The sequence below is a fragment of the Sminthopsis crassicaudata genome, chromosome 6, assembly GCF_048593235.1.
Source record: "Sminthopsis crassicaudata isolate SCR6 chromosome 6, ASM4859323v1, whole genome shotgun sequence".
In the NCBI taxonomy this organism is placed as follows: Eukaryota; Metazoa; Chordata; class Mammalia; order Dasyuromorphia; family Dasyuridae; genus Sminthopsis; species Sminthopsis crassicaudata.
In genome coordinates, this window is record NC_133622.1 from 186,930,852 (window position 1) to 186,956,617 (window position 25,766).

The following is a 25,766-nucleotide window of genomic DNA, read 5'->3' on the forward strand; positions in this document are numbered from 1 at the left end:
TGTTTTTCAAACAAAAATGGAGCATGTAAATTTTTTTTAAATTTGTGTCAACCTCACTGATTCCTATTGGAAAACATCTTTTATGTAAATTTGGTAAAAAATAACTGTATAAGTTTGAAAAGTATAAAGGAGAGGGAGAGAAATCACTAATACAATTTCTGAACATAAGCAAAAACAATGAAAAACTTTTATTTTATCCCATAAGATTACAAAGTAAAGGATATTATAATTAATCACTAGCAATTCTAGGTTAGATACATTATTAAATCATTCTAATTTTTCAATACTATTATTACAAACAAGAAATAGGTAAATTATTCAAATTATAATAGTTTATATTTCTACAATTCTTTGCAATTGCATTTACAATGCCTATTTTGCATAGCCAGTGCTTTGGGGATTAGTAGTCTCATTTTACAAATGAGGAACCTGAAGCTCAGAAGACAAAATCCCTTGCCCTCAGTGAAATAGGTAGTCAATGACAGAGTCAGAAAATAAATTCCAGTCTTTTGAAATCTTATCATCTCTTCATGGTAAGACTATCCATTTTGGCATGGAAGATATAGAATTCCACCATCAGTGTCAGCAACAGCTAAGTGCTTAGGAGACAGCTGGGTCCACTGTTTGGAAAACCTGAATGCAAACCTGCCCTCAGGTAAATGTATAAGCTGTGTGACCATGACAGAGTCATTTCATTGCTGTCTCAAGTTTCTCAATTTGTAAAATGCAGATAATACCAGTCCCTGCCTCCCACAAAATTATTGGATTACATGAGATAATGTTTGTTAAGCACTTACCCCAGTGTCTGGCACATGGTAGATACTATAAAAATGGAAGCTGTTCTCATTATTATTGTTTCCTTGTGCATGGCTAGTGTTAGGCACTACCACCTGCAGTGCAGCCTCCAGGAAGTCTATGATGTCAGAGAGTGCACAGAAGAGCACTAACTAAGAGGCCGTTCTGGGGTCCCTACCTGACTTAAAGATATGTATCAGGCACATCAGCAGGGTGCCCAGTTCTTGGCAATAGAACGTGTGCTGTTGCTCAGTCATCTCCACTTTAAGCTGCTTTGTGACAATATCCTCCAGAAGAATGCCCACCAGCTGTAAAAGGAATCTTGAAAAAATAGTGAGTGGGTTAAGCCAGGAGGTTATTACCAAATCATGTGGAAATTACAGACAACCCTCTTTCCCCAAAATTAGTATGCACTGAGGAATTTAATACAAGAATCCAGACCTGACCAAAAGTAAGGGACATGGACCTGAGCACAAGGAGATATTTACAAAGGAGAAGCAGTATTTGGTCACACTGGATGTGGCAGTAAAAAGAAAAGTAAAAATCCAAGGTGTTACTGAAATTTCAAATGAAAGTCACCAGGAGAATAATAGCGCCCCTAATAACAACGATATCGAGAAGAATGGGTCTAACAAGCTCCTGAACACATGCTTGTGAATGTTTTTTATATACATAAGTTTAGTAGAGGAAGAATGTGGAAATCTGAAAGGTACCTGATCAACAACTCAGCTATATTTGGTTCCTTCTCATCACCTTATCTCCACAATTCTTATTTCACAGTAAATTAGCAACTGAAGAGCTATTTAGTAGATGGCACACAATAAGGTATTTCTGTATATTTTCTAAAGAGCATGATTTGTACAAACAGGAAGTGAAAGCCTTTGTATGAGAGACTACTGATTATAATTAAATCAATATTTTAAACCCTTATAGATTAATTCATGCTAAGAATTAATGTAACAGTCTGGTTCTTCTACTGTAGAAGATCCATTTCAGTCAAGCCATGATCTCTATAACCTAATAAATGCTCATAGAGTCCTAGAGAGAGTAAGGAATGCATATTAACCAAATTTTGGCCTCTTTGATGGCAGTGAGCATAGAAATCAGAACCCAAGTGTTGCTTAATAAGTATACTATCTTTCAGTAGCACATTTATAATACTTGTTTCTTCATCTATAAAATGGAACTTAAACAACACTTGTTAACTTTCTGTCCCATATGACCTGAAACTATATACAAGAAAAAATTACAGGGCCTTACATGATTTGAGCACTTACCTAGAAAATGTTTCTTCTGGCAAACATTTGACTTGTTTCACTTCACTTTGATCTTCTGGTGTTGGCAAGCTACTACCTCCATCTCTTAATTTTTTAATTACTTGACATGAGATTAAATAAGGGGAAAAAGAGAGTTCCTGGATCCGAGAAAGAACAATGTCTTCAGTTGATTGAGATATAAGCACTCTCAGAATAGCTAAGATGCCTGATATCCACAATTGAACAGTACTCACTGATGCCTAAAGAGAAAAGAACAAAAACATTACAATAAAATATTATGAAAAGAAAGGAAAAAAGATGAAGTAAATTTGCAGGTATTCCTCATCTACTATATTCTGAAGAATGTTTCTTCTTGTAGAGAAATTGCTTGCTTTTATACTATTTTCAAGTAGCTACTTACGTTTTCACAATAATTATAATCGCCTGACTTAGAAGTATTTCAACATGGCAATAATGCAATCTCTTTTATACTCACCATTGTATTGGGAGTAATAAACATACTTCGTAAAAGCATGTCTACAGGACGGAGGGATGAAGGAGCTAATATTTCAAATAAAGTGTTCAATACTCCAAGGGCTTCATGAGAATCAATATGCATCTGCAAAAATCAATAATTTTATAAGATTTTTTAATGTCAAGTGGCAATGCTACAAAAATCAGTCTACAAAAAAAAAAAAAAAAATTAAATAAAGGCAAGAACATTTCAATATCTCTATTCTTCACTATAAGAATTCTTATTTCTTCAGTCAGATAATAATAATTCAATTAAGATTATTGATAGAGCCCTTCATTCTATGTGCAACAAAATTTTACTTGATTGGCTGCATTATAAAAGCTCAGACTGGAAGAGAAAGTGAAAACTTTGTCATCTCTGTTTATTTAATTATAGCCTAACATGTCACACTTTACTATGAACACACAGTGTGAGCTGCCATACTTGCTTTTGTATATTGAGATGGTATTTATCCTGTTTTATTAAGGAGAGTTGCTATTTTGGGATTTCCTGCCTGCAAAGCCCTGGAAGTTCTTCTCCTTTACCCATCCCAGTAAGTCTAACTCAATTGCCATCTCCTCCACAAAGCTAAAGAAAGTTAAGCAGTATATTTTCCTTTTAAATTAACATCTACCTGAGGCAGAAGAGAGGAATCCAATATTCTAATGTAAGTAACGGAATGGTCAGCATGAATCTAGACATGTTTTTATTTTCCAAATACAACACTCCATCTCCCATCTGTATCTTTACATCAAATTTTCTACATGCTTGGAATGCATTCTCTCTTTTTCTCTTATAGGGTCCTTTGCTTCCTTAAAAATTAACAGTTTCTTCCATTCAAAGCCTTTCCTTATCCTCACGCTGCTAGTGCCCTCCCTCCAAAACTATTCTGTATTTAACTATTTTTTCTTTATATGTTTTTATTCACTCTGTATTTATGGTGTGAATATGAATTTGCTGTCTCCCCCATTAAGAGGTAAGCTCCTTATTAGAAAGGGATTATTTCACTATTTGTATTCACATCCATCCCTAAGCAGAGCCTAAAACATAGAGTTTAATGACTGACTGACAGATTGATTAGTCAATATAAAAGCTAATGACAATCAATCACCTTTTACAAGTAAAAGACCTCCACTCAAAATATATGGCATTACATGGTTAACATGAAAATATGTTGTATATGACTCCCTTCTCAATAGACTGAGGGAGGGGGGTAAAGGAATTGGGAACTAAAAATTTTTAAATGAAGTTAAAATAAAGTATGATTATAAAATATATATGCAAATATTGTATTATTAGCTCCTAAAAATTAAAAATTTTGAACAAACCTGTTGTTTTGCTAACATTGGAAGAATGATGTCAGCTATTTGTCGAGATAATCTTTTCCATTTGTCTTCATTCTCCTTGTGACACTGCTGAAGGACCAGGATGAACATCTCTAATACCTTAAAAAGTATTTTTATACTATTAAAAATAAATCTGGACAGTACAAATATTATATTAGTACACATAATTTACCATTACTTTTTTGTGCATTATTAATAACAATGAAGAAGAAATATAAAGATATGAAAACTTCAAAAATGCATGTAGTTCAAAGGGCAATGGAAAGAATCCCAGAGAACCAAGAGGGCAGTAGCAGATTATCAAGAATGACTTGCACTCAAAAATTGATTTAAAAGATTTTATCAAGGACATTTTTTATGGGAAAAGGATGTGGGTAAATCATAACAAATAGACAATCTTGAGTGTCGGAGTGGTATCTATGAAATATTTAAAGAACTAGAGAAAGATTGATAACATAGGGTCAATATTCAACCAAGGATTTAAAGAAAGATGAACTGACCAAAAAGAAAAGACATGAAAGGACTGAAACCTGCCCCAATAAAGATCAGTATGGATACTGATCAAATCATGGATATCCTGAAATACTGAAGAAATTATAGCTGCAGATGTTTCAGTAATAATTCAAGTTTAAAAACATATGCCATACCCATATAGAATATTCATTCCGTTTATATTATGTGAACTCTAGGGAATATTCAATGCCACTATCAAATAGTTGTAATTCAACCTGATCACTAGCCATAGATGTCAGTCTTATTCAACAATTTTATAAAAACATCACATTAGTGAAGGTGTTCAAAGCTGATGTACACAAATAATCATAACCAGTAAATCCTAACTATTGAAAAACTATTCAAATGGACTACAGAAGCACCAATTGAAGTAAAATTTCAGACATTGCTAGCTGAACTGCTAACACACACATTCTCCTCCAACTCAATACACTTCTACATAATATGGGTCACAGCTTTAGAGCTGGAAAAAACTTTGAAGGTCACTGAGTCTAACTTCCGAATTCTTATCTAAGGAAATCACGCCCCAGGGAGCCTACTATACTTATCTAAGGTTATATAAGCAGTAAACCTCAGAGGAAAGATTGGAATCCAGACCCACTTCTGCAGAACCTGAATTGTTTGCACTGAAATACATTCCCCACTACCACCCCATTCCCCCCATTCTACACATCTAGGTTTTATATTTTAATTTCCCTAACTCATCACTTGTACCTGTTCAACTAATTTAAATAAAAACTATGACCAAGTCACTTTCATAATGAAAAACTTTATTATTGCCTTTGGGATAAAATATAAAATTCCTTGTGATTTTCTTGATATAGTCAATGTATATTGACCTTTATTCTTTAATTGACAGTCTTAGAGTTGTCCCAGGGACTGGGAATTTAAAGGCTTGCCCCCAGTTACAGGCAAGCATGTACCATTAAGAGGGCCTGAATCATTCCTCACTCCCTACACTGTGTTGCTTCTTACAGACTTGCTCCCTTGGCACTAATGGCCCTCCACAAAATAACCCTCACACTCTTTCAGATTTGTTTCACATTATTCCCTTCTGTGTAATCAAAACTGAAGACAAATTAGATTCAAAGTGATTTCCCATCTAACATTATAAGGCTACATTTTCACCACATGCACTCTTTCCTCTCTCTCTCTCATATGTACACTCTCACCATTCTTCCTCCACCATTCCAATACTCTGCCACCTTTTCTCCACTGGAGAATTCTGCTCAAAAATTCTACAGTCAGATAGGGGTTAGATGAGCCATTAATTTTCTGAACTTCACCACCATTCCCACTGTTTTACTAGTTCATATAAAAAAGGAATTCTTTCCAAAGTAATTTATTTTTTAACTCTGATACTTTTAAAATTTTAATTGTTTTTCAATTATCAAAAGTCATTTTAAGTGGGGAAAAAAACTACCATAACAAAATCTTTATATAAGCAACCAAAACAAATTTCTGTATTGATCATGTCCAAAAACCATGTGTTTCATTCTGTACCTTAGGTCCACCACCTCTTTATTAGGAGATGTCAGGGAGCATTCCTCTGGAATCATGGGTGGTCATTATGTTGACCAGGACCCATCTCTGCTTCTTTCAAGGAACCCTTCCATGACACATTATAGAGGTCTAACTTTAAACCGTCCCCAGCTTAATAGCATCTTGTCCAAGAGTAATGCCCACAAGAAACATAAAGACTCTTTGAATATTCCCATTGAGAAGTGATTTCTTTTCCTCCTCAGAATTTTCAAATCTTTGTTCTTACCAGTCACCTAATATTGTTGATGTAATAGGTGTTTTTACACATTCCTCAAACTATCTAATAGGCCATAATCATAGTCACATGAAACAAATCTCATTTATATTTGTATTTCTTATTCAGAGGACCAAGAATGTAACAGATATTCAATGACAGTTTGCTAAACTGACAAGGACTACACATAGGTACATTTTTATGGACTATATAAATCATAATAGATTCAAAATTAAATATCATTGACATTCAAATAACCAAATAGGTAATTTTTAAAAAAATGGAATAACATCACATGGCATACTTCTCTCACCTGATGGTACTGAATAAGTCTTAATAACATGGACACAGCCACCTCTTTTTGCGTCTCGAGCTCTTTTCCAGCATCTGCTTTGTTTGTTCCTCTTAATACAAAGAGATCATGAACTATGGGCTGCAGAGCTGGTATGGCTGAGAAAATAAAGATATAAAACATAGAAAGTATATATAAGTCGTCTTTTGAAAGATAACTTTAAAAGAATTTTCCAAGAAACAAAAAATTAAACTTGACTCTACTTTTTTACTTTAGTTCAATAAAGTCAAACCAGTTTCAAAACTGATTATTTTTTTTGTTCCTGCTACCATGACATCACAGAAAGCTGAACATTTTCTAAACTAACTACCAGTTTAATAAATGCTTTTGAAGAGAGTGTTAGAATTTTCATAATAACTTTTTTTTTTTCCAAGAAATTTAAACCCAAATCCTAGGGGGAGAGGGGGAAGAGAAACTATAATAAAAACAAGTTTCTATGATTTTTTGCATTATTTATGTAAAGTTTTAGGTCAAAAGAATGGATGCTATATTCAGATTCAATAAAACACCACTATGTTACAATTATAATTATTTAAACATATTATTATATTAGATAATGGATTTTTCCAAGTGTTTGCTATATATACTCTAATCAAAATAACCAGAACCAAATGAAATAAACTATATTTCAGAAGTACCTTTCATCAGAAACATTAAACTACTTCCGAATTAATGATATAAAACATATTAACTTTGATTATAAGCTTTGTTTGAGAATAACAAGACTCATTAAACTGATTAAATTGAGGTTATGCTTAATAAACCTCTGATGTTAAGTATGTAGAAAGTAATGTTGCAAAAGTAGATCAGGACTGGTACAGACTATCCTGTTAAAGTGTTTTTCCAGTTACCATGTGTTACAGCTTTTCGCCCACTAGCCATGATGCCATCACAAAGTTGAATGATTTTAGGAATTCCAATGATCTGCTTCGAGTGATAGCGCTCATAAGACAACAACACTAAGAAGAAAAAGATGTTCGGAATAATTGCCTCCGATTCCCTAAAAACAAAAAACAGTCATTGTAGATGACAAATTAAGAAAAAAAATCCAAAAGTAAAACACAAAATAACTTATTCTTTAGGAGCAAATTATAAATGTGACTTTAGTTGTGTCATATTCACTTATTTGGGGAGTTAAGCAAGTTTAATAATTTATGTAAACTTGTGATTTACACAAGTTCACAAGTTTTGGCAATACAAATGTTACTGAAATTCTACGACCTACAAATTTTAACTAAAATAAATAAAATATTCCTCCTGAAGATAACTCTACCAAAAACATCATATCTGAATATTATCTAAATAATAAAAGTAGTAAGTATTAAGAGGCAAGACAGAAGAGATAGCTATCCTCAAAATAAGAAAGAGCTAGATTCAAGTCCTCCTACATAAAATAGTTGTGTATCTCTTTGGCAAGTCATTAACCTCTTGCTGTTTGAGCTAATAAGCAATCTATAACTTTAGGTTGCTGAAAAGGTGCCAATCTGCTTTTGGATAGGAAGTTTTCTCAAGGGAACTTTCTATACCAATGAAAGCAGAGTATCCCTTATCCCTATTTCTAAATAATCAATAATCATTGCTAATATCAGCAAAAATGAAATGTTTCAATTTCAATAGAGACAACTGCACACAAAAAATTCTTTTTCTGAAGAAAAAAAAACCAAGAATTAGCACTCACAAATAATGTACCTCAAAATTTGCTAGTATAATGATATGCTTAGAAATATGAAAATAAAAAACTGACAACATATATAATTATAGTATGCAGAACTGCTTCTAAATAAGGCCATGATCGGTTCTTTCAAAATTAAAAGCATGATAGGAAAAATTTTTTCTAATTATATAACAAAATGGTTAATTACCAACTGGCTTTTTAAAGAAATTGCCAATCCAAAAATATTTAATGAGAATAAAAGATATCTGCATAAAGCTTTAGACATTAGTAAACAGAAATTAAATGTGAGATCCCAAAATAGTTATTACCTAAACTGGCCAACTTCAATGTATTCAAACTGCTTTAACACAAATCCAATAAACACCTATGGGCACAAAGATAAAAAGTTAAACATATCAAGCAATAATATCATGATATTATAACTTAAGTAATTAGAAAATAATTTGTACTTATTTTGACATATCTAGTTAATTTCATTTAGCAAAACATTTTTTGAATGTTGAACTACTTGTTTAAAACACATTAAGAGCTGAATATTTTTCAGAAAATATTTGAATTAAAGTTTGAAAACAACATGTGCTTAAAGAGTAATAGGTAAAAATAATGAATTCAGTATCATAAATGGCAGAGGCTTCTTAAATAGATTAAAAGTAGTTAACAAGTGAGTTTCTTAGGGTGTTGAGAATCCCTAATGAAGTCCTAAAGTCTTCTTTTATATTTTTCTTGCCCAAAAAGGCCTCAAAATGGGTCCCAGGTCAATGTACCCAGAAGCAAATTTAACTCCAAATGCCCCAGGTCAGCACCACTGCATCTTTCACAACAAATTAATAAGAAACAAAGAATGTTATTAGAAAATATTTTGGCCAATTATATGCTAATAAAACCAAGAGCTTAATTAAAATGGATAAATATCTAAGAAAATATAAAATAGATCAACAAAACAAAAAACAAGATTTTTAAATACCCCAATATTAAGAAAAGAAAATTGAATAAGGCATAAAGAAACTTCCAAAGGAAAAAAAATTTAATTATTAGATGGATTTGAAAATTATTTGTAATATTATAAGATTACTTAGTTCCCACTAGGAAAGCAGGAAGAGAATGACTATTAAGTGACTACAATTTGCCAAAAAGTGTCAAGATCTTTACAAATATTTCATATGCAAATTAAGACAACTCGGAGATACACATCTGTCAGATTGGCTAGAATGACAGGGAAAGATAATGCAGAATGTTGGAGGGGATGTGGGAAAACTGGGACACTGATACATTGTTGATGGTTGTGAACACATCCAGCCATTCTGGAAAGTGACTTGGAACTATGCTCAAAAAGTTATCAAATGGTACATACCCTTTGATTCAGCAGGGTTACTACTGGGCTTATATCCCAAAGAGATCTTAAAGAGGGCAAGGGACCTGTATGTGCAAGAATGTTTGTGGCAGCCCTTTTTGTAATGGCCAGAAATTGGAAACTGAGTGGATGCCCATCAATTGGAGAATGACTGAATAAATTGTGGTATATGAATATTATTTTTCTGTAAATAATAATGACTAGCAGAATGATTTCAGAAAGGCCTGGAGAGACTTATATGAGCTGATGCTGAGTGAAATGAGGACCAGGAGATTATTATATGCTACAACAACAATACTATATGATGATCAATTCTGATGGATGTGGCCATCTTCAACAATGAGATGAACCTAATCAGTAACAATAAAGCAGTAATGAATTGAACCAGCTACACTCAGCGAAAGAACTCTGGGAACTGAGTGTGAACCACTACATAAAATTCCCAATCCCTCTATTTTTGCCCACCTGCATTTTTTATTTCCTTCACAGGTTAATTGTACACTATTTCAAAGTCTGATTCTTCTTGTGCAGCAAAATAACTGTACGGGTGTGTGTGTGTGTGTGTGTGTGTGTGTGTGTGTGTGTGTGTGTGTGTTGTATTTAACATATACTTTAACATATTTAACATGTATTCGTCTACCTGCCATCTGGGAAAGGTTTTGAAACTGTCAATGCTGAAAAATTACCCATGCATATATCTTGTAAAAAAAAAAAAAAAAAAAGCAAATGGCTTGGAGAGACAAATTATGATGGCTTATGATTTGGATCCCTACTATTTGCACCCCACAAAAGTAGCTCTAAGGACTAAGAAGGAGTCCAACCTGGTTCCTTGCATTGCTGACAAGAGATATGGAACTGTATTTGTGAAGAACAAAATAGGGCAGTCATCTAGTTCTGACTTCACAAAGGCAAAACACAGCGTTGCCCTAACTCTGACTTTACATTACAGCCATTACAAGCTAGTACCCCACTGGGTGAGTCATTTAGTCCCTGGACTAGTTTACTTGAAATGATTTGTAATGTTTCCTTCCCTCCACTACAAGAACCATTTTCCTGGCTCTCCTATTTATAATATCTCTCTTTTAAAATACTACTTTAATCTTAGTTCTGAATTCTCTCTCTCATCTGCCCTCCTACACACTTGAAGAAGTTTGAATTGAAAATTAAAAAAAAATAAAAATAAAAGCCCCTATTACAATACACAATCAAGCAAAACAGATTCCCACATTGGCCAAGTCCAAAAATATCCATTCACTTCAGTGTGCCTTCTGACCCAACCTCTTCCTGATCTGAAAATTAGGGTAACATACTTCACCATAAAGCCTCTAAAACTGTGGTTGGTTCACCATTGACCCTTAGTTTTTCAAAGTTTCAAGTCTTTAGAGCATTGTTGTCACAAAATAAATTATTCTCCTGGTTCTACTCACTTCATTTTGCATCAGTTCATGAGTTTTCCCAGGTTTTTCTAAAACCAACTCTTTCACCATTTCTTACTATACAATAACATTCCATCATATCCATAATATAACTTGTTTTCCAGTTCCCCAATATAAGATGATGAATAAGAAATTTCTGTATTGTTATTAAGTTCATTTCAAATCATTGTAAGGACGTGACTTTCCCTATTTGAACCCAATCTCCATTTGAGTGACTTTCTCCATATGAACCTAATTCCCACATACACCATGTGAACCTAATCGAGGTAGGACACAACTTCTCCTATGAGAACCTGACCATTCCTTAACCTACCACAACATATAATTTTTAACCTATAAGATGGGAACGTACCACCTGTGTTTTAGCTCCAAATACGTGATTCCAGGAACTCGCCACTCCTTGGAATAGTTGCTGTTGATAAGGACTGGCCCCCTTGTCAAAACAACACTTGACCATAACCATCTGGAGCCCTTGTTGGTACGTTACTATCTTATATGATGTCTTTACTTGGCTCAAAGCTTTCTTTGTCTCGATCCCTATAAAACATGGGTAATACATTCACTATTCGGAATCTCACCCATGAAGACGATCTGTCTGGGACCTTTTCTTTTCCCATTTGGAACCTAGAGGCTGTTGAATTGGGATTCCCCAGCCGGTTGGAATCTAGTGTTAGTGCTCTTCCGAATTGGGATGAATTCTCTTCCCTTTTCTGCTACCTTAATCATAACTCTCATATTCTTTGTCTTTTATGTATTATTTGTGTATTTGTTGTTATTGTAAGCATTCTATTCCATGCATTGTATAATTAAATTTTACTTTCACTTTGATTGAGTCCGAGAGCATCATTTATAGGAGCAGATCTGAACTTTTCTCTAAAATCACATAACAGATGACCATCCCCTCAGTTTCAAATTATTTGCCACCATGAAAAGAACTTTTAAAAATATTTTTGTAAATATGGGTCCTTTTCCTCCTTCTTGTGGTAGTCTCATAGCTGTGGTATCACTGAATCAAAGGGTATAAACAGTTTAATAGTTTTTCAGAAAGAGTCCCAAATTGTATTCCAGAATTGTTAAACCACTTCATATTTCCATTTAAGACTATGATCAATACAAGGGCCACCCATGGTTCCCAAAGGATCAATGATGAAACATACTGTTTGCCTCCTGACAGAGTGTTGCTAGATTTAGAATGGGGAATAAGACATATGCATTTTTATATAGAGTTAGGAAATTTATTTTGCTTGACTATATCTATTGGTTATAAGGAATTTGTTTTCCTTTTTCCACAAATGTGGAATAGTGCATGCAATCTCAAATAAACTCACTGTATTATTAGTTTTATTTAACTGTTTTACTTTGTTACATAAATCCTCTTACAAAATAAAGGTAGTCTGTAAATATCTCCACTATAAAAATAAAACAGCAGTAAAACTTTTTAAAAAGAAAAATTATTCAGTAATGATAAGAACTCATTATACTCTTAATTTTTAAATTTCTAGGTCTTTCCTCAGTCCAAATACTTGTAAGAACTATGAAGGGAAACTGACACTATTGACTACCTTTTCCTCCTGCATATTTACTCTCTCTGGTATTCATGACACTGTACAGTTGTCATGTACCCTCTTTCTCAGTAAGTTCATTATCTCTTATCCCATTCCCAAAAGAAATTAGCACTTCCTAATACTCTGTCCTAACCATCTTTCCTTTTTCAATATGCTCTCTGCCAAATAATCTCATCCAATCCCAGGAGATTTAATCTCTAGGCAGATGATTCCCAGACCTATATATACAGATCCAATCATTTCCTGAACTTCAGTCCCATCTCAATAATTGTGTCATACTTTTCAAACTGGATGTCCCTAAGATACCTTAAACCAAGCATGTCCAACTGAACTCATCTATCTCCTTGAAGCCTCTCCTCTTCCAAATTTCCAATTAATATAGAAGGGAACAACTATCTTTCCAGCCTCCCAGACTTGTAATCTCAGCATTATCTTCAATTATCCAACACATTTGTTTTAACTATATTAATTACATTTTCTAATAATTTCTTTGTTTGATAAGCTAAGTTCTGTATGTTGTGCTACATATGCAGAAATATCTTGGTGGATCCCAATATGATTTTCATAAACTGCAAATTCTTCACTAGGGGAGAATGTAGGGAAGCACTTAGCACAGTGCCTAGCATCCAGTTAAGTATTTTTAAAATGCCTCTTGGCTTGGGGGAAAAAAAAAGTTAACAAGCTATACAAATGCAAGGACTGGTTTTAACTACACTTCATATCTCCTGCAGTGTCAACCACAATGCTCAGCATATAGTAGGTATTAAACAAATATTTTTTAAATGAAAATGCTCATTTTGTACTTGAGAACAGTATCTTTATATTTTGAAAAATTATAATAAATAACCAATAGGAAAAATCTTGATCTTATCTTGCAAATACACCCCAAATTTTAAGAGAATTTATCTGAGGTTTATAATGAAAACATCTAGTAATATTTATAAGTCCTAACTTTGAAAAAAAATTAGAAATAGTCAAAGCTTATCAGTCTAGTTACACAAGCAATTAAAGGATTCAATTGGTGAAGAAATAACTTACAATTCTTCCTAAGACATTTTTAATGTTTTATAAAAATCATTTTTACTGAATGATAAAAAAACAGGTACAAAGTGAAGAACCTTAGCATATAAAATGGACCAACCTGATCAGAATCCAGAAGACAGTAGTTAACTCGTAATTGAACCAGTTGCGCCAGTAAATCTAGAACCTGCCTCTGCAATTGCACAGATGTTGTTGTGGTGTACTGTTTTAAAGCCTTGATGACAAGAGGCTCAAACAAACGAATATGATTGTGAATAGCATTCTAGTTTAAAAAAACAAACAAACAAACAACACATTATTTACATTGGACCCTTCAAATCCAACCAATGAACAGCTATACTTAAATTATTTTAAGTTCAAAAACATTTTTCCTTTAGATATACTGTAAGGAAAGAGAAAAGTATTAAGTCCTTAGAATGAATAGATGAATGGATCAATGGGTGGATGAATAAAAGAATTCCTGCACAAATGAAAAGCATTGACTAAGCATGTTTTATGTCCCCAGCAGTGTGCTAGCTGCTGGAGCTACAATTAGAAAATCAAAAGTATCCTTCAGGAAGCTCATTTAATAATTAGGTGAGTCAACACACAAAAGGGAGTTTCAGCTACATAGCAGATGGAAAGGAAGATGATAGAGTGGACAACAGAAAAAGCAGACCATCAAGGTAAATGACTTTATGAACCCTGCAGACATTAAAGATCATTGTAAATGGTACTTGATAGATGATTCTTGAAAATGTATTAATGAGACCAAGTATCAAACTAATAATAAAATAATAACAACAACTACCACAATAATAGCTGGCATTTATGTGCTGTTTTAAGATTTGTAAAGTAATTTACAATTATCATCTTATTTGATCTTTACTTTGGGAAATAAGTGCTATTACTAGCTTTATTTTTACAGATTAATAAATTAAGACAGAGGTTATTCCCCTTACTAGTAAGGGTCTGAGGCCAAATTTGAACTCAAGTCTCACTAACTCCAAGACCAGAGCCTTACTCACTGCTCCACTGATCTACCTAGAATACCATGGAGTTATCTCAAGCAGAAGAGGAGCCCATGGTAGAGTAATCATCCAGTTCTTAACGGAAACTAAACAATGATAGTTTGAGGCAGATAAGGGGTTCTCCAAGGCCTAGACTTGTTCATCCAATTAGGAGACCTAGTATTAAGAAACCTTGCTATTTCTTCATGTACCATTTAAAAAAAAAAAAAATAGTACTGTGTATTTACCTTATCTGCACGGTGTTTTGTTACATTTGTAAGGTTGGTTTTCAACTGCGTAGATACTTTCTGGAGCACATCAAACCACCTGTTAAAAAAAATTTAAACCAAGAAACACTCATAAAGAAGCTATTTCTTAACTCATCAAGCAATACATTAAAAAGCCCATATTTGTAGAGACTATTCAGGTATATAGCTAATTTTCACAAAAATCCTGAAATATAAATGCAAAGATTATTGTCACCATTAGAGAGATAAGGAAACTAAGGTGATGTGACTAAAAAGTGACTGGTCTAATACTATTCACCTTCAAGTCCTCTAATACACATTCAGTGCTTTTTCAATTCATATTCCCCACATACCAATTTTGGATTCAATATCACAGTGACAGAATTTTATTTTTTAAAACTAGACTTATGGTTTCATTGGCATAGGTAATTCTTTCTCTTCCGCTTCCTCCTTGCCCCAACATAAGTCAGCACCACTTACAGTCTAAGAGAATTTAAATAATTTATTCATTTGTTTCAATATCCTCTGACTTTTCGTAACCCCATTTGCTGTTTTCTTGGCCATTTCCTTCTCCAGTTCATTTTACAGATGAGGAAACTGAAGCAAGGAGGGTTAAGTGATATGTCAGAGTCTCACAGCTAGGGTCTGAGATCATATTTGAGACTGCAGGCTTCTACTGTGCCACCTAGCTTTCCCTTTAAGTAAAATTAAAGAGTAAGTTACTATCAGAGGGGAGAATTGAAAACAGATTTTCCCATCTCCAAGGTCAATTATCCAGTGTATCATCCTGCTATCCACATTAAAAGAGTCTTTTATTATAATGACTAAAATTGGTATGATTTCTGAATTCTGAGAATTATAAAACTTGTTATTATATTATGAAAATAATATGACATACATATTACCCATGTAAATTAACATAATTATGTTAATTATAAAACATATTTGACAGAATTAGGTTCGAGATCACCTAACTCCTACTTTAATGCTCTTTTTTCACCAAACCATTGAAAAAAATCAAATAATAATTCTTTTTATCAATCTATTCCCCATTAGATTTTGAAGCTCCTTGAGGGCAAGAACTGTTTCTATTTGTAGACCCACAACTTAAAACAGTGCCTAAGCTTGTAGTAGCTTAATAAATGTTTGATGACTGACATTAATTTGATTTGCTTTTCAAATCTATAATGAATTAGAAGGCAAAACAGTAATACAGTTTATACTAAACCTATGGGACTATGGGTTATACTAAAACTCAATTTACATGAATGTGCTATTCTAGTCTTGCTTATTTTAATAATTTAACTAATTATCAAATACAACTAAAAAATCATTTATACCATATATAAGCTTCCAATAAATAAAAAGACAGGACATTTAAGTGGTGAGATTAATGAAGTCAGTGTCATAAGATCACATTAAGTGCTGGACCCTGTTACTAATCAATTGAAAAGTAAGTGAACATCTTAGGGGAGTTTCCTTCCTCATTTTTTAAACTTATACATCATATTTCCAACACTAATTGTTCACAAGGTTATTGTGAGGAAAATTATTTGTAAGTTATAACTCCCTATGAAGAGACAATATGACAAAGAGAGAATGCTGGCCTTAGCATTCCTAGCCACAAAAGGACAGGCACAAACAGAGCAGCTCTGACACATACTAGCTATGTGATTCTGGGCAGATTGTTTGGTATCTCAGTATACACAAGAAGCTCTTTAAGAGTATGAACGTCAATCCAGATGCCAATCTGAATGGGTGGAGGTTATATTATATTTAGAAGTTGCCAATATAAATGAATCATAAGCCTGGACCTAAAGTTCCATATATTGTTAGCTGCTGTTACGATCATATGATAGTGGTGGATTTTTTTTTTTTTTTAGGATATTTCCTATGTAAAAGGCATTGTTAAGACACTAGGAATATAAAGAGGCATCACAAATAAAAGAATAGAGAAAAATAAAACTCATATCATTTATGATGATAAAATAACATCATAATAACAAAACACAGAGTTCCTTCAAATGTCTCTATTACTTATTTAATGTTGTATTCCTTGGAATGTTGTATTTCTATCTAGCTTTATTTATCAAAAATGTGCAACCAGTATAAGACCACACAACATCACACAGAAATAAAAGACAATGTAATACTAGGGAAATTGAAAATTTCATGTAACTTCAATATATTAAACAGCTTTCTTATACTTCTGATTACTATCAAAGTCATACAATAAAAATCTAAATATTATTTGCTCTCTGATGATCTTGCCAGTTTAATAAAGAACATGACAATAGTACTACTACAGTGCTAATCTACAAACTTTCTGTGGCATGGAGATGATTCATTAGGCTTTGACAACAAACACCAAACTCTGGTTGATTCTAGCAACTTAGAAAGACTTTCAGACACCTATTAGAATAGAAAGGACAATAGAAATAGTAGCTGTTTGGATGTGGTGGGGCATTGGGGAAAACTATAAAAATAAACAGGTATACTAATGAAATGCTGGTAGAGAACTGAATTAGACCAACCATTCTAGGTATAGTTTGCAATTATACCACAGAAAAGTCATTAAATTGTATATATCCTTTGATCCTGTGATACCACTAGGTAGCATAAAGTACAATGGAAGACAGAGGTAAAAGTCCTATTTATATAAAAACTTTATAGCAGTAATTCTTATGGAAGCAAAGAATGGAAAGAGTGTGTCAACTGATTTTAGTATATGAATATAACAAAATATTACTGCACAATAAGAAACAATGAATATGAAGAATTCTAAGAAATTTGAGAAGACTTGTATGAATTGATATAGTCAAAAGTAAGCAGAACAGGAAAAAACAATTGATCACAATAATGTAAAGAACTACAATAACATAAAGAAAAATATACAAGAACTTTGGAACTATGATAAATACAATATTCAATCACGATTTCAGAGAGATACTGGTAAACTTCAGCTTTGGGATGAAGGATGTTGGCAAACATGGACAGTGTATCAGTTGCCTTGTTTGATTACACTTAATTGGTAGGGTTCTACATGGGAAATAAGGCAGGAAATTAGGAAATGACAGTGATTTTTTAAAAAGGAGAATAAAACTTTTTTTTTTAATATACCAAAGATACATGACAAAAATCATCTGAAGATCAGGCAGTTTGAAACTTTTTTTTTTCCCCTGAGGCTGGGGTTAAGTGACTTGCCTAGGGTCACACAGCTAGGAAGTGTTAAGTATCTGAGTCCAGATTTGAACTCGGGTCCTCCTGAATTCAGGGCTCGTGCTCTATCCACTGCACCACCTAGCTGCCCCCGTTTGAAACTTTTTTAGCAAAGAAAGAGTTGGCCGAAATCTGACAGGAAATTTTTAGCCAAAGTAATTCATGAAGACCATGAATCCAATGCAATTTCCATCACTAAAGAAGTAAATTCACCAATAAAATCATGGATTCTTGAAATATGACAATAACTGCACAGAAGACATAAAATGTACTTGGAATCTAAATCTTAGCATTCAAGTCTCAACTCTAACAATAACTAGCTATGTGACCTTAAGAAATTCACCCCACCTTTAAGGATCAGTTTCCTGCACTGAGAAAATGGGAATAAAGATACTTGTACTACTTACCTTAGAGGATTAGATGTTTTTCCCCCCAGAAAATCTAAGTTATTTTTCTATAATACTTATAGTTTATTTTGAAAAAAATTACCCAGAAGTATCATGTTCTTGTTCTGCCTGGACCATATTCCTCAAACTAGCATCAGCCAAGGCCTGTGTAAAATGTGTATATGGTGCCATGAAGCAATAATGATAAAGGCCAGGACGCAAACTAGAAGAACCCAAACGCTGCGCTTTTCCTTGAGATTTGCTGGGTTTGGATGATAAGCCATCATACTGTGATGCCAGATTTGTCCCAAACAGAGTCTTCAATAACTAAAGGAAAATAAGAGAAACCACAATTAATACTTTCTATAATATCCTCAAGTATGAAACCCATTCTAAAAATATACAAGTTATCCCTGAGAATATTATATACTAAAGGATCATTTACCTAGTAATTAAAGTCTCTTTTGCAAAAAGTCCAAAAAACAAAAAAAAAGGAACTATTCAAACCTTAAACTAAGCAGAAAAACTCTGGAGAAAAGATTTCAATTTCATCGTAAATCTAAATGTGAATGTAAGGGCTCCTTCTTTCAACCAAAATTTTTATGTTATCAGGCATTGATGCAGCCTTACTTTACTGCAAAGTGTGATGTGATGGTCATAGAGGAAATATATAGAGCATTCATTCTTAACCCAAATTAGCTTTGTTGATTTTCTTAGGGACCTATAAACACCAATCTATCAGTAAACATTTATTAGGGACTGTGCTAAACACTAGAAATACAAAGATAAAAGTAAAACAATCTGTGACCTGTGTCTCCTCCTTTATTGAGGAGACAAGATGTACAAACAGAAATAAATGTACTAGGTTTTAGGAGGAAAGATATTAGCAAATTAAGGGTTTTGTTAATCTCTAGATTAGATTCTCCCACATAGTATCACTTGTTCAGGTTCAGTTAAGCCTTGATTAATCTCCTTAATAAGGCTTTAGGATTTATATATATTTAAAAAGGTTTAACACAACCAGTTCATACTAAACATAATTCAAGTTTGACATTTAGCTGTCCATCTCAGCCATCTTTGTGCCAAATGTCCTGCAGCTATACACTTGAGATTACTGAACTTCCAAAGATCATGGCCAGAAGAAATTAATCCACTTGGTGTCTGAACTCCTGCCCTGGGAAAAGACTATTTTGACTAGTGAATAAAAGCAAACTCATTTCTCCTATTTTAATTAGCTAGTCCTAAACCAGATCTTTTCCAAACTACCTTTATTTCTATAATATAGACATCCCACCCAGAATCCTCCCTCTTATCCTGAAACATGAACTTTCCTACTCCTGCTTTGGTGCCATTCCACTAATGAAAACTGGTTGTAAGCCAAAGCTTTCCAACCAAAAGCTGTTGGAAAACTATATTCTTTGTAACCCATCTGACAACCAATCTTTTCATGTGATGATGATTCCCAAACACAGTGGACTTTAAAGCAATTAAACTACCAGCCTTTTGATAAAATACTGGGTAACAGACTAAACTGTTTTGGACATTATGGGGTAGAAGGATAAAGAAAAGGAGTTGCAGCTCTTTTTACTCTCTCAAAGCTAACAGTAATCAGAAGACTGATGGCAAAGAGGAGCTCAAAAGTGAGAAAAAGAACGGATGACAATTAAAGTAGATGATAAGAAGAGATATTTTTTTAAAAGGACAATAAGAAGAAAAGGAAGGATCAACACTGAAAATAGTACAGGGCAAAGGTGAGAAAAGTGTCAAATTAAGGAAGACCAATTCATTAGCTCTCTATTTGTTAAATAGTTATGCTTATTACAAGCTCAAAATTAAGTTGTTGCAATCTTTACTTATTAATCCAATTTCTACATTCTAAAGTTCAGCAGAACAAGTCTAATTTATCTTCCATTTTAATTTAAAACATTTAAGATTTTAAAGCATATAAGCCCTAGGTTTTCTCTCTACCAAACTAATTAGTATTTCATTCAACCAATCCTCAAATAGCTTGATCTCCAGGTCTTTTGTCATTCTGGTCACCTAATGCTGAATGCTCTCAAGCTCATCAATGATCTTCCTAAAATATGCCACATAGAATTGAACACAATATGATCTGATCATGACAAAAGAAAGGAAGACTATCACTTCCCTTGTTATGGATACAGTATCTCCTTGAATGAAGTCTAATGATCACAGTAACTTTTTTGGCTACCATATCCAACTGCTGATTCAATGCCTCAAAATGCCCCAGAGCTTTTCCATACAAAGTATTATTTAACCATTCTACTAAAGCACTGATTTATTTGAACTATACTATAGAGTCCACTTTTAAATCTCATTTTATTAGATCCAGCATAATTATCCAGTCTGCCATGATGTTTTTGAATTCTGATTCATACAATAAGCAATATATCCCTTCCAGCTTTACATCATCTGAATATTTTATAAACATATGATCCAAATCAGCATTACTAAAGAACAACAAAATTTGGGGGAGGCAGTATGTCTTGAGCACTGAAGTTGAAGTCAAGAAGAACTGGTTATGATCCTAGGCAAGTCAGTTATGCTTTGTAATTCAGTTTCTTCCTCTGTAAAAGAGGGTAGAGTATTGGATTCAATGATATCCAAGGTCCACAACATATCTAAAACTATGAACATCTGTGATGTTTTGGATCTGAGTTTAACCTCTGTGTATAACCTTGTTTAGGTTTATATTCTAGAAAAGTTTATGGATATTTGGGATATTCTTAGTGTTAAGAAGATCAAATTCATGAGTTTTCTTCCTTGAAGACCAGAGCTTTGCTGTGTTCCAAGCCAACTGCCTATAAACCATCATCACCCCTAATCAGCAGCTTCAAAAAGACAGGTCACTGGTCTCTGAGGTGAGATCAATTCCAGAACAAATATAAACTATTAAGAATCTATGTACAAGAACTTATAATGCATATATAAAAATGAAAAACAACACAATCCTTACTTAGCAAACTTATAATTTAATATGATATGTATATAAGTATGACACAAACAAGGAAAAAAAGAGGGGCAAAAGAAAAATAGGGATTACTTTCCAGGCAATTCATAAATGGTAGGATATCCTGTGGGAAGTTTTTAAGCAGGTATAATGATGGGATCTGCTGAAAACAATACATGATGGAGAAAAAATTATCAATAAAGGGATTCAGGTAAACTACTATTTTAACTTAAGAATATCATGGGAGAATGAGGAAAAGATGATACATGATTTTAATGGTTCAAATCCCTGAACCATTAAGCCAACAAGGCCAACAAGACTAGTGATCACTGGAAAAACAACTATAATGAGAAGAGGAATAGAAAGAAAAGGAAGAAAGAAAGAGAAAAAAGTAAGAAGAAGGAAAAGAGGAGAAGGGATGAAGAGGAAGGGAAAAGGGAGGAGAGGGAAGATTACATGAATGCCTATCAATTAACTGGTAAAGGTTTATTATGATTATTACTCTACAATAAGAAAATAAATGAATGTCATAAAAATACATCCAATCACAGAGAAAATGTGAATTGGTGACTATTCAAGCTTAAGAAAGAATCTTGGAGTGAATGACTAAACACTAGTAATTAAATATCACTAATTTAAAGAATATTTGTCCTTGGAACAAATGTAATCACTACTAAGGCCACAACTTTTAGGGAGCTTAGCTTTAAGTGGATCATAATTGTTCATATTTTTATAACGCTTTAAGGATTGCAAATTGCTTTATGTGAATTATCTCTTCTGATCTTCACATCAAATTTTACAACTTGGTCCTTCCAAGCCCAGCCCTCTAACCACCACATCAAGCAGTATCTCATTCATGCGGCTAACAGCAGGAAACACCTGCCTATGAACATTAATGATACAGCTTCGCACATCCAATGCATCATCATCCCAGTCATGGAGGTGAAAGACTAAGGAACAAAGTGATGGTGAAAAAAGTATATATTTCCTTACCTGTTGAACACAAACAGTAGCCATTGTAGGTTCTCGATTGAAACAGGATTTCAGGTATCCCAAGATTTCTTCAACACACTACATATCCCCCCCAAAAAAAGCATAATATATTATACTAATGACTAGTATCTGCTGTTAAAATATTCAACCAAGAAACAAAGGCAAAATCTATTTTATTTGCATAATCTTACTGACAATTATCACAGGCAAGTTACCCAATTGACCTGCTGGACTGAGCAGTCTACTGAATAATAAATTTTAAAAGTGAAATTTAGCTGCTATATTAAATGCAGAAAAATGAGAAATTGTGATTATTTTAATAAACCAAAAAGATTAACAGTAAACTACAAAAGAGAAAGCACCTTGTTTGTGCATAGTTAAGTTTTTTAATATCTGCTGACTGAAGGATAATAATGCTTCGATTTTAATATACAGAAGGCTTCGCTATTGATTTGGTTACATTATTTTTCCAATATGTTTTTTTTGGCCATGTGAGAAAACCAAAAAATGAAATAAATAAGGATAATTCCAAAGATTTTTTTTGTAACCTAATAGACCTGAACTTTCATACCTGTTCACTTTTTTCCTCATTCACCTAACTCTACCAAACCAATCAACTAATCAAAAACTCAAAGCTATTATACATTTTTCAATGTAATTTTATGAATCCAAAAGTTAAATATTCTTTTGGCTTAAAAATTCATGATCTGACTGCCACAGATATGAATGACTGCTTGAAGACTTCTTTTTTTGGACTGCTTTAAGCAAGAGATTTTCTGATTACAACTACTCTCACAAATAAACCTCTTGATACTAGTCTATTTTAAATTCTTATTCCTGACTTGCTGGTTGTATAACCCTGCACCCCTGAATTCCTAGGCAATCCTCTAAGGTATACAGAAAATGGCAACCTATAGTCATGGAGGGAAGAATCCTATATCAATGAAATCACAAGTCCTAATTTACTCTTTGTTCCTATAAAGATTCTTTATACATACTAATCATGGCACTGAAGCATCTTCCTCTCCAAGGATTTTGGTATTTGAGATTCAAATCCTCATTTAAACCTTTTAATATTGAGTTTTGGTGTGGAAATGCAGTGTCAAATTTCTCTACTAATGGAAAAAGAGTCAGGAAGATATCAGCAATATCCTGTTGTAGGACCCTAACCAGTCCGAAAAAAAATGTAAGTAATGAAAAAAATTAAGATTTTTATGTAATGAATGATATTAGGAAAAGAGTACAACAGGTTAAATTTAAAAGTCATATGTTAGAGCTCAATTAAGAAGCTAAATTAAACAATTAGAAAGTAATATAAAAAAGACTTGGTTGGAAAAGTGGTAAGATGTTTATAGAAGAGTTATTGGAAATATATTCCCTATATCTCTAAGAAAAATCTTGACCTAGATATTAAATTAAAATCCCCTAAGGTCTAAATTAAATATTGATATAAAGCATAAATCCAGCTGACAATACAATGTTGTACAGAAAAAGGACAATAATGAAAAGATGGCTTGGTCTGCTCATATATGACTGACCATTTAGAAGAGGAATCTATTTTCTCTCCTTCATTTTTTTTTCTAAATTTTTTATTCATCTAGGAGGCTGAATTCCAGCATGAGCTTGACTACTAGAAGAAAAGGAAAAAGCAGAGTGACTCAGGAAAAGGAAAAGGAAAATGCCAGAATGATGGGCCGCTGCCCAAAAGTAGAGGGACTCGGAGATGATGCAACAGAAGCAGAAAAAGGCCAATAAGAAGGAAGAGCCCTAGTAACTCTATTCTTCAGGCCCATCTCTCTTGCCCTTCAACCATGGGCCTGCAGCCAGTTTTGTCACACTCTCACCTCCTCCTGGAGCCCTCATAGGTCCCAGAACTGATGGCATTCCTTTCACCCTATGTCTATAGGGAGCTCCTTCTGTGCATTCTTCACCCCCAGGCAGCCTTACTCACCCTCCAGGGCATTTTTGGGGGTGGGGAGCTACCTTCTTCCAGTGTTCTTTATTTCTATAAGGCTGAACCCAGAGTATTAAAAGTAGCAAGAACAAGGGAATGAAGGAGAGAGGAAGGAAAGAAGAAACTAGGTACATACCTTGCCAATATCCTGCAGGGTTGCTAGTTCAAGAATCTGTGAAAGGACATCCAAGGCAGCCCGAAGAAACCCCCCAAACTTTTCATTGCTATTCTGAAGATCCAATGTAACCTTAGGAAGTAGGAATAACACACTATTATTTATAGGGAAATATTAAGAGTAACAAGCAACAGGGCATCAGGGAAACCTGGATTCACATACTACTTCTGACATACTGGCTGTGTGGTTCATTCGGTAAGATATTAAGCTATAGAAGATCCTAACCTGTATGATTTGGTAGTAGGAGTTTTCTATGTAAGTAACACCACACATCCCTATCCCTAATATTCAAAGCCTTCCATCAATGATTCAAAAAAGAGACCTAAGGCTCTTCCTGGACAAATAACATCATTATTCTGGCCTGAGAGCCATCCATCACTTGTAAAATTAGGCTGTCAGTCTAGGAAATCAAAATATATCTTATGATCCTATCCATGACTTGCTAAAGGTCACAAAAATTTTAAATAAAGGTGGGGCCAAAATCCATGTCTTTCCATTCCAAGCTCAATGCTGGATACATAAACTTACCTTCCCATATATAACTGCTATATCTCGGTAGCAAAAGTTTTTATATTATATATATATATATATATATATATATATATATATATATATATATATATATATATATATATATATATATATAATATTTAAATAATATTATCCCTTGTATTCATTTTTCCAAATTATCCCCTCCCTCCTTCCACTCCCTCCCCCCGATGACAGGTAATCCCATACATTTTACATGTGTTACAATATAACCTAGATACAATATATGTGTGTAAATACCATTTTCTTGTTGCACATTAAGTATTAGCTTCCAAAGGTATAAGTAACCTGGGTAGATAGACAGTAGGGTAGCAAAAGTTTTTGATAAAATTTCTTAAATACTGAGGGGGATAAATACAAGAATATTATTATTTTAAATAAGTTCTTCCTTCTCCCTGCCTTTTTTTTTTTTAATTACAAAGAAAGGTTCTTACAAGTAGACACTAAGCATCATTTTGTAGGTATCATGACAAAGGTTGTAACTGATACAAAAATATAACCAATACATAGCAAACTTCATGAAGTCTGGACATGTTAAGTCTTGGTTGAAAGTTCTTTTTATTCACTATTGCTAGTAAAGGGTACTTTTTTTTTTTTTTTTTTTTTTTTTTAAGAATTACATCATTTTCAAAACTGCAAAGTTAAGACTAAGGATTTTGCATTCAGAGTATAAGGCAGATTT

The 25,766-nt window shown here is 33.4% G+C and overlaps 1 protein-coding gene across 3 annotated transcripts in view; it reads right to left on the reverse strand.

Moving 5' to 3' along the window:
- Positions 1 to 25,766, reverse strand: part of HTT (huntingtin) — a 225,660-nt gene that overhangs the window by 73,755 nt on the left and 126,139 nt on the right. For all 3 annotated transcript variants that reach the window (XM_074274096.1, XM_074274095.1, XM_074274094.1), the window contains 12 exons: positions 24,497 to 24,607; positions 22,407 to 22,484; positions 18,546 to 18,769; positions 14,838 to 14,916; positions 13,701 to 13,862; positions 8,516 to 8,571; positions 7,384 to 7,532; positions 6,494 to 6,630; positions 3,894 to 4,010; positions 2,548 to 2,670; positions 2,073 to 2,311; positions 974 to 1,116 (listed from right to left, as the gene is read on the reverse strand). In XM_074274096.1, the coding sequence (XP_074130197.1) occupies positions 974 to 1,116; positions 2,073 to 2,311; positions 2,548 to 2,670; positions 3,894 to 4,010; positions 6,494 to 6,630; positions 7,384 to 7,532; positions 8,516 to 8,571; positions 13,701 to 13,862; positions 14,838 to 14,916; positions 18,546 to 18,769; positions 22,407 to 22,484; positions 24,497 to 24,607 (1,618 nt within the window). The remainder of the gene's footprint in view (positions 1 to 973; positions 1,117 to 2,072; positions 2,312 to 2,547; positions 2,671 to 3,893; positions 4,011 to 6,493; positions 6,631 to 7,383; positions 7,533 to 8,515; positions 8,572 to 13,700; positions 13,863 to 14,837; positions 14,917 to 18,545; positions 18,770 to 22,406; positions 22,485 to 24,496; positions 24,608 to 25,766) is intronic.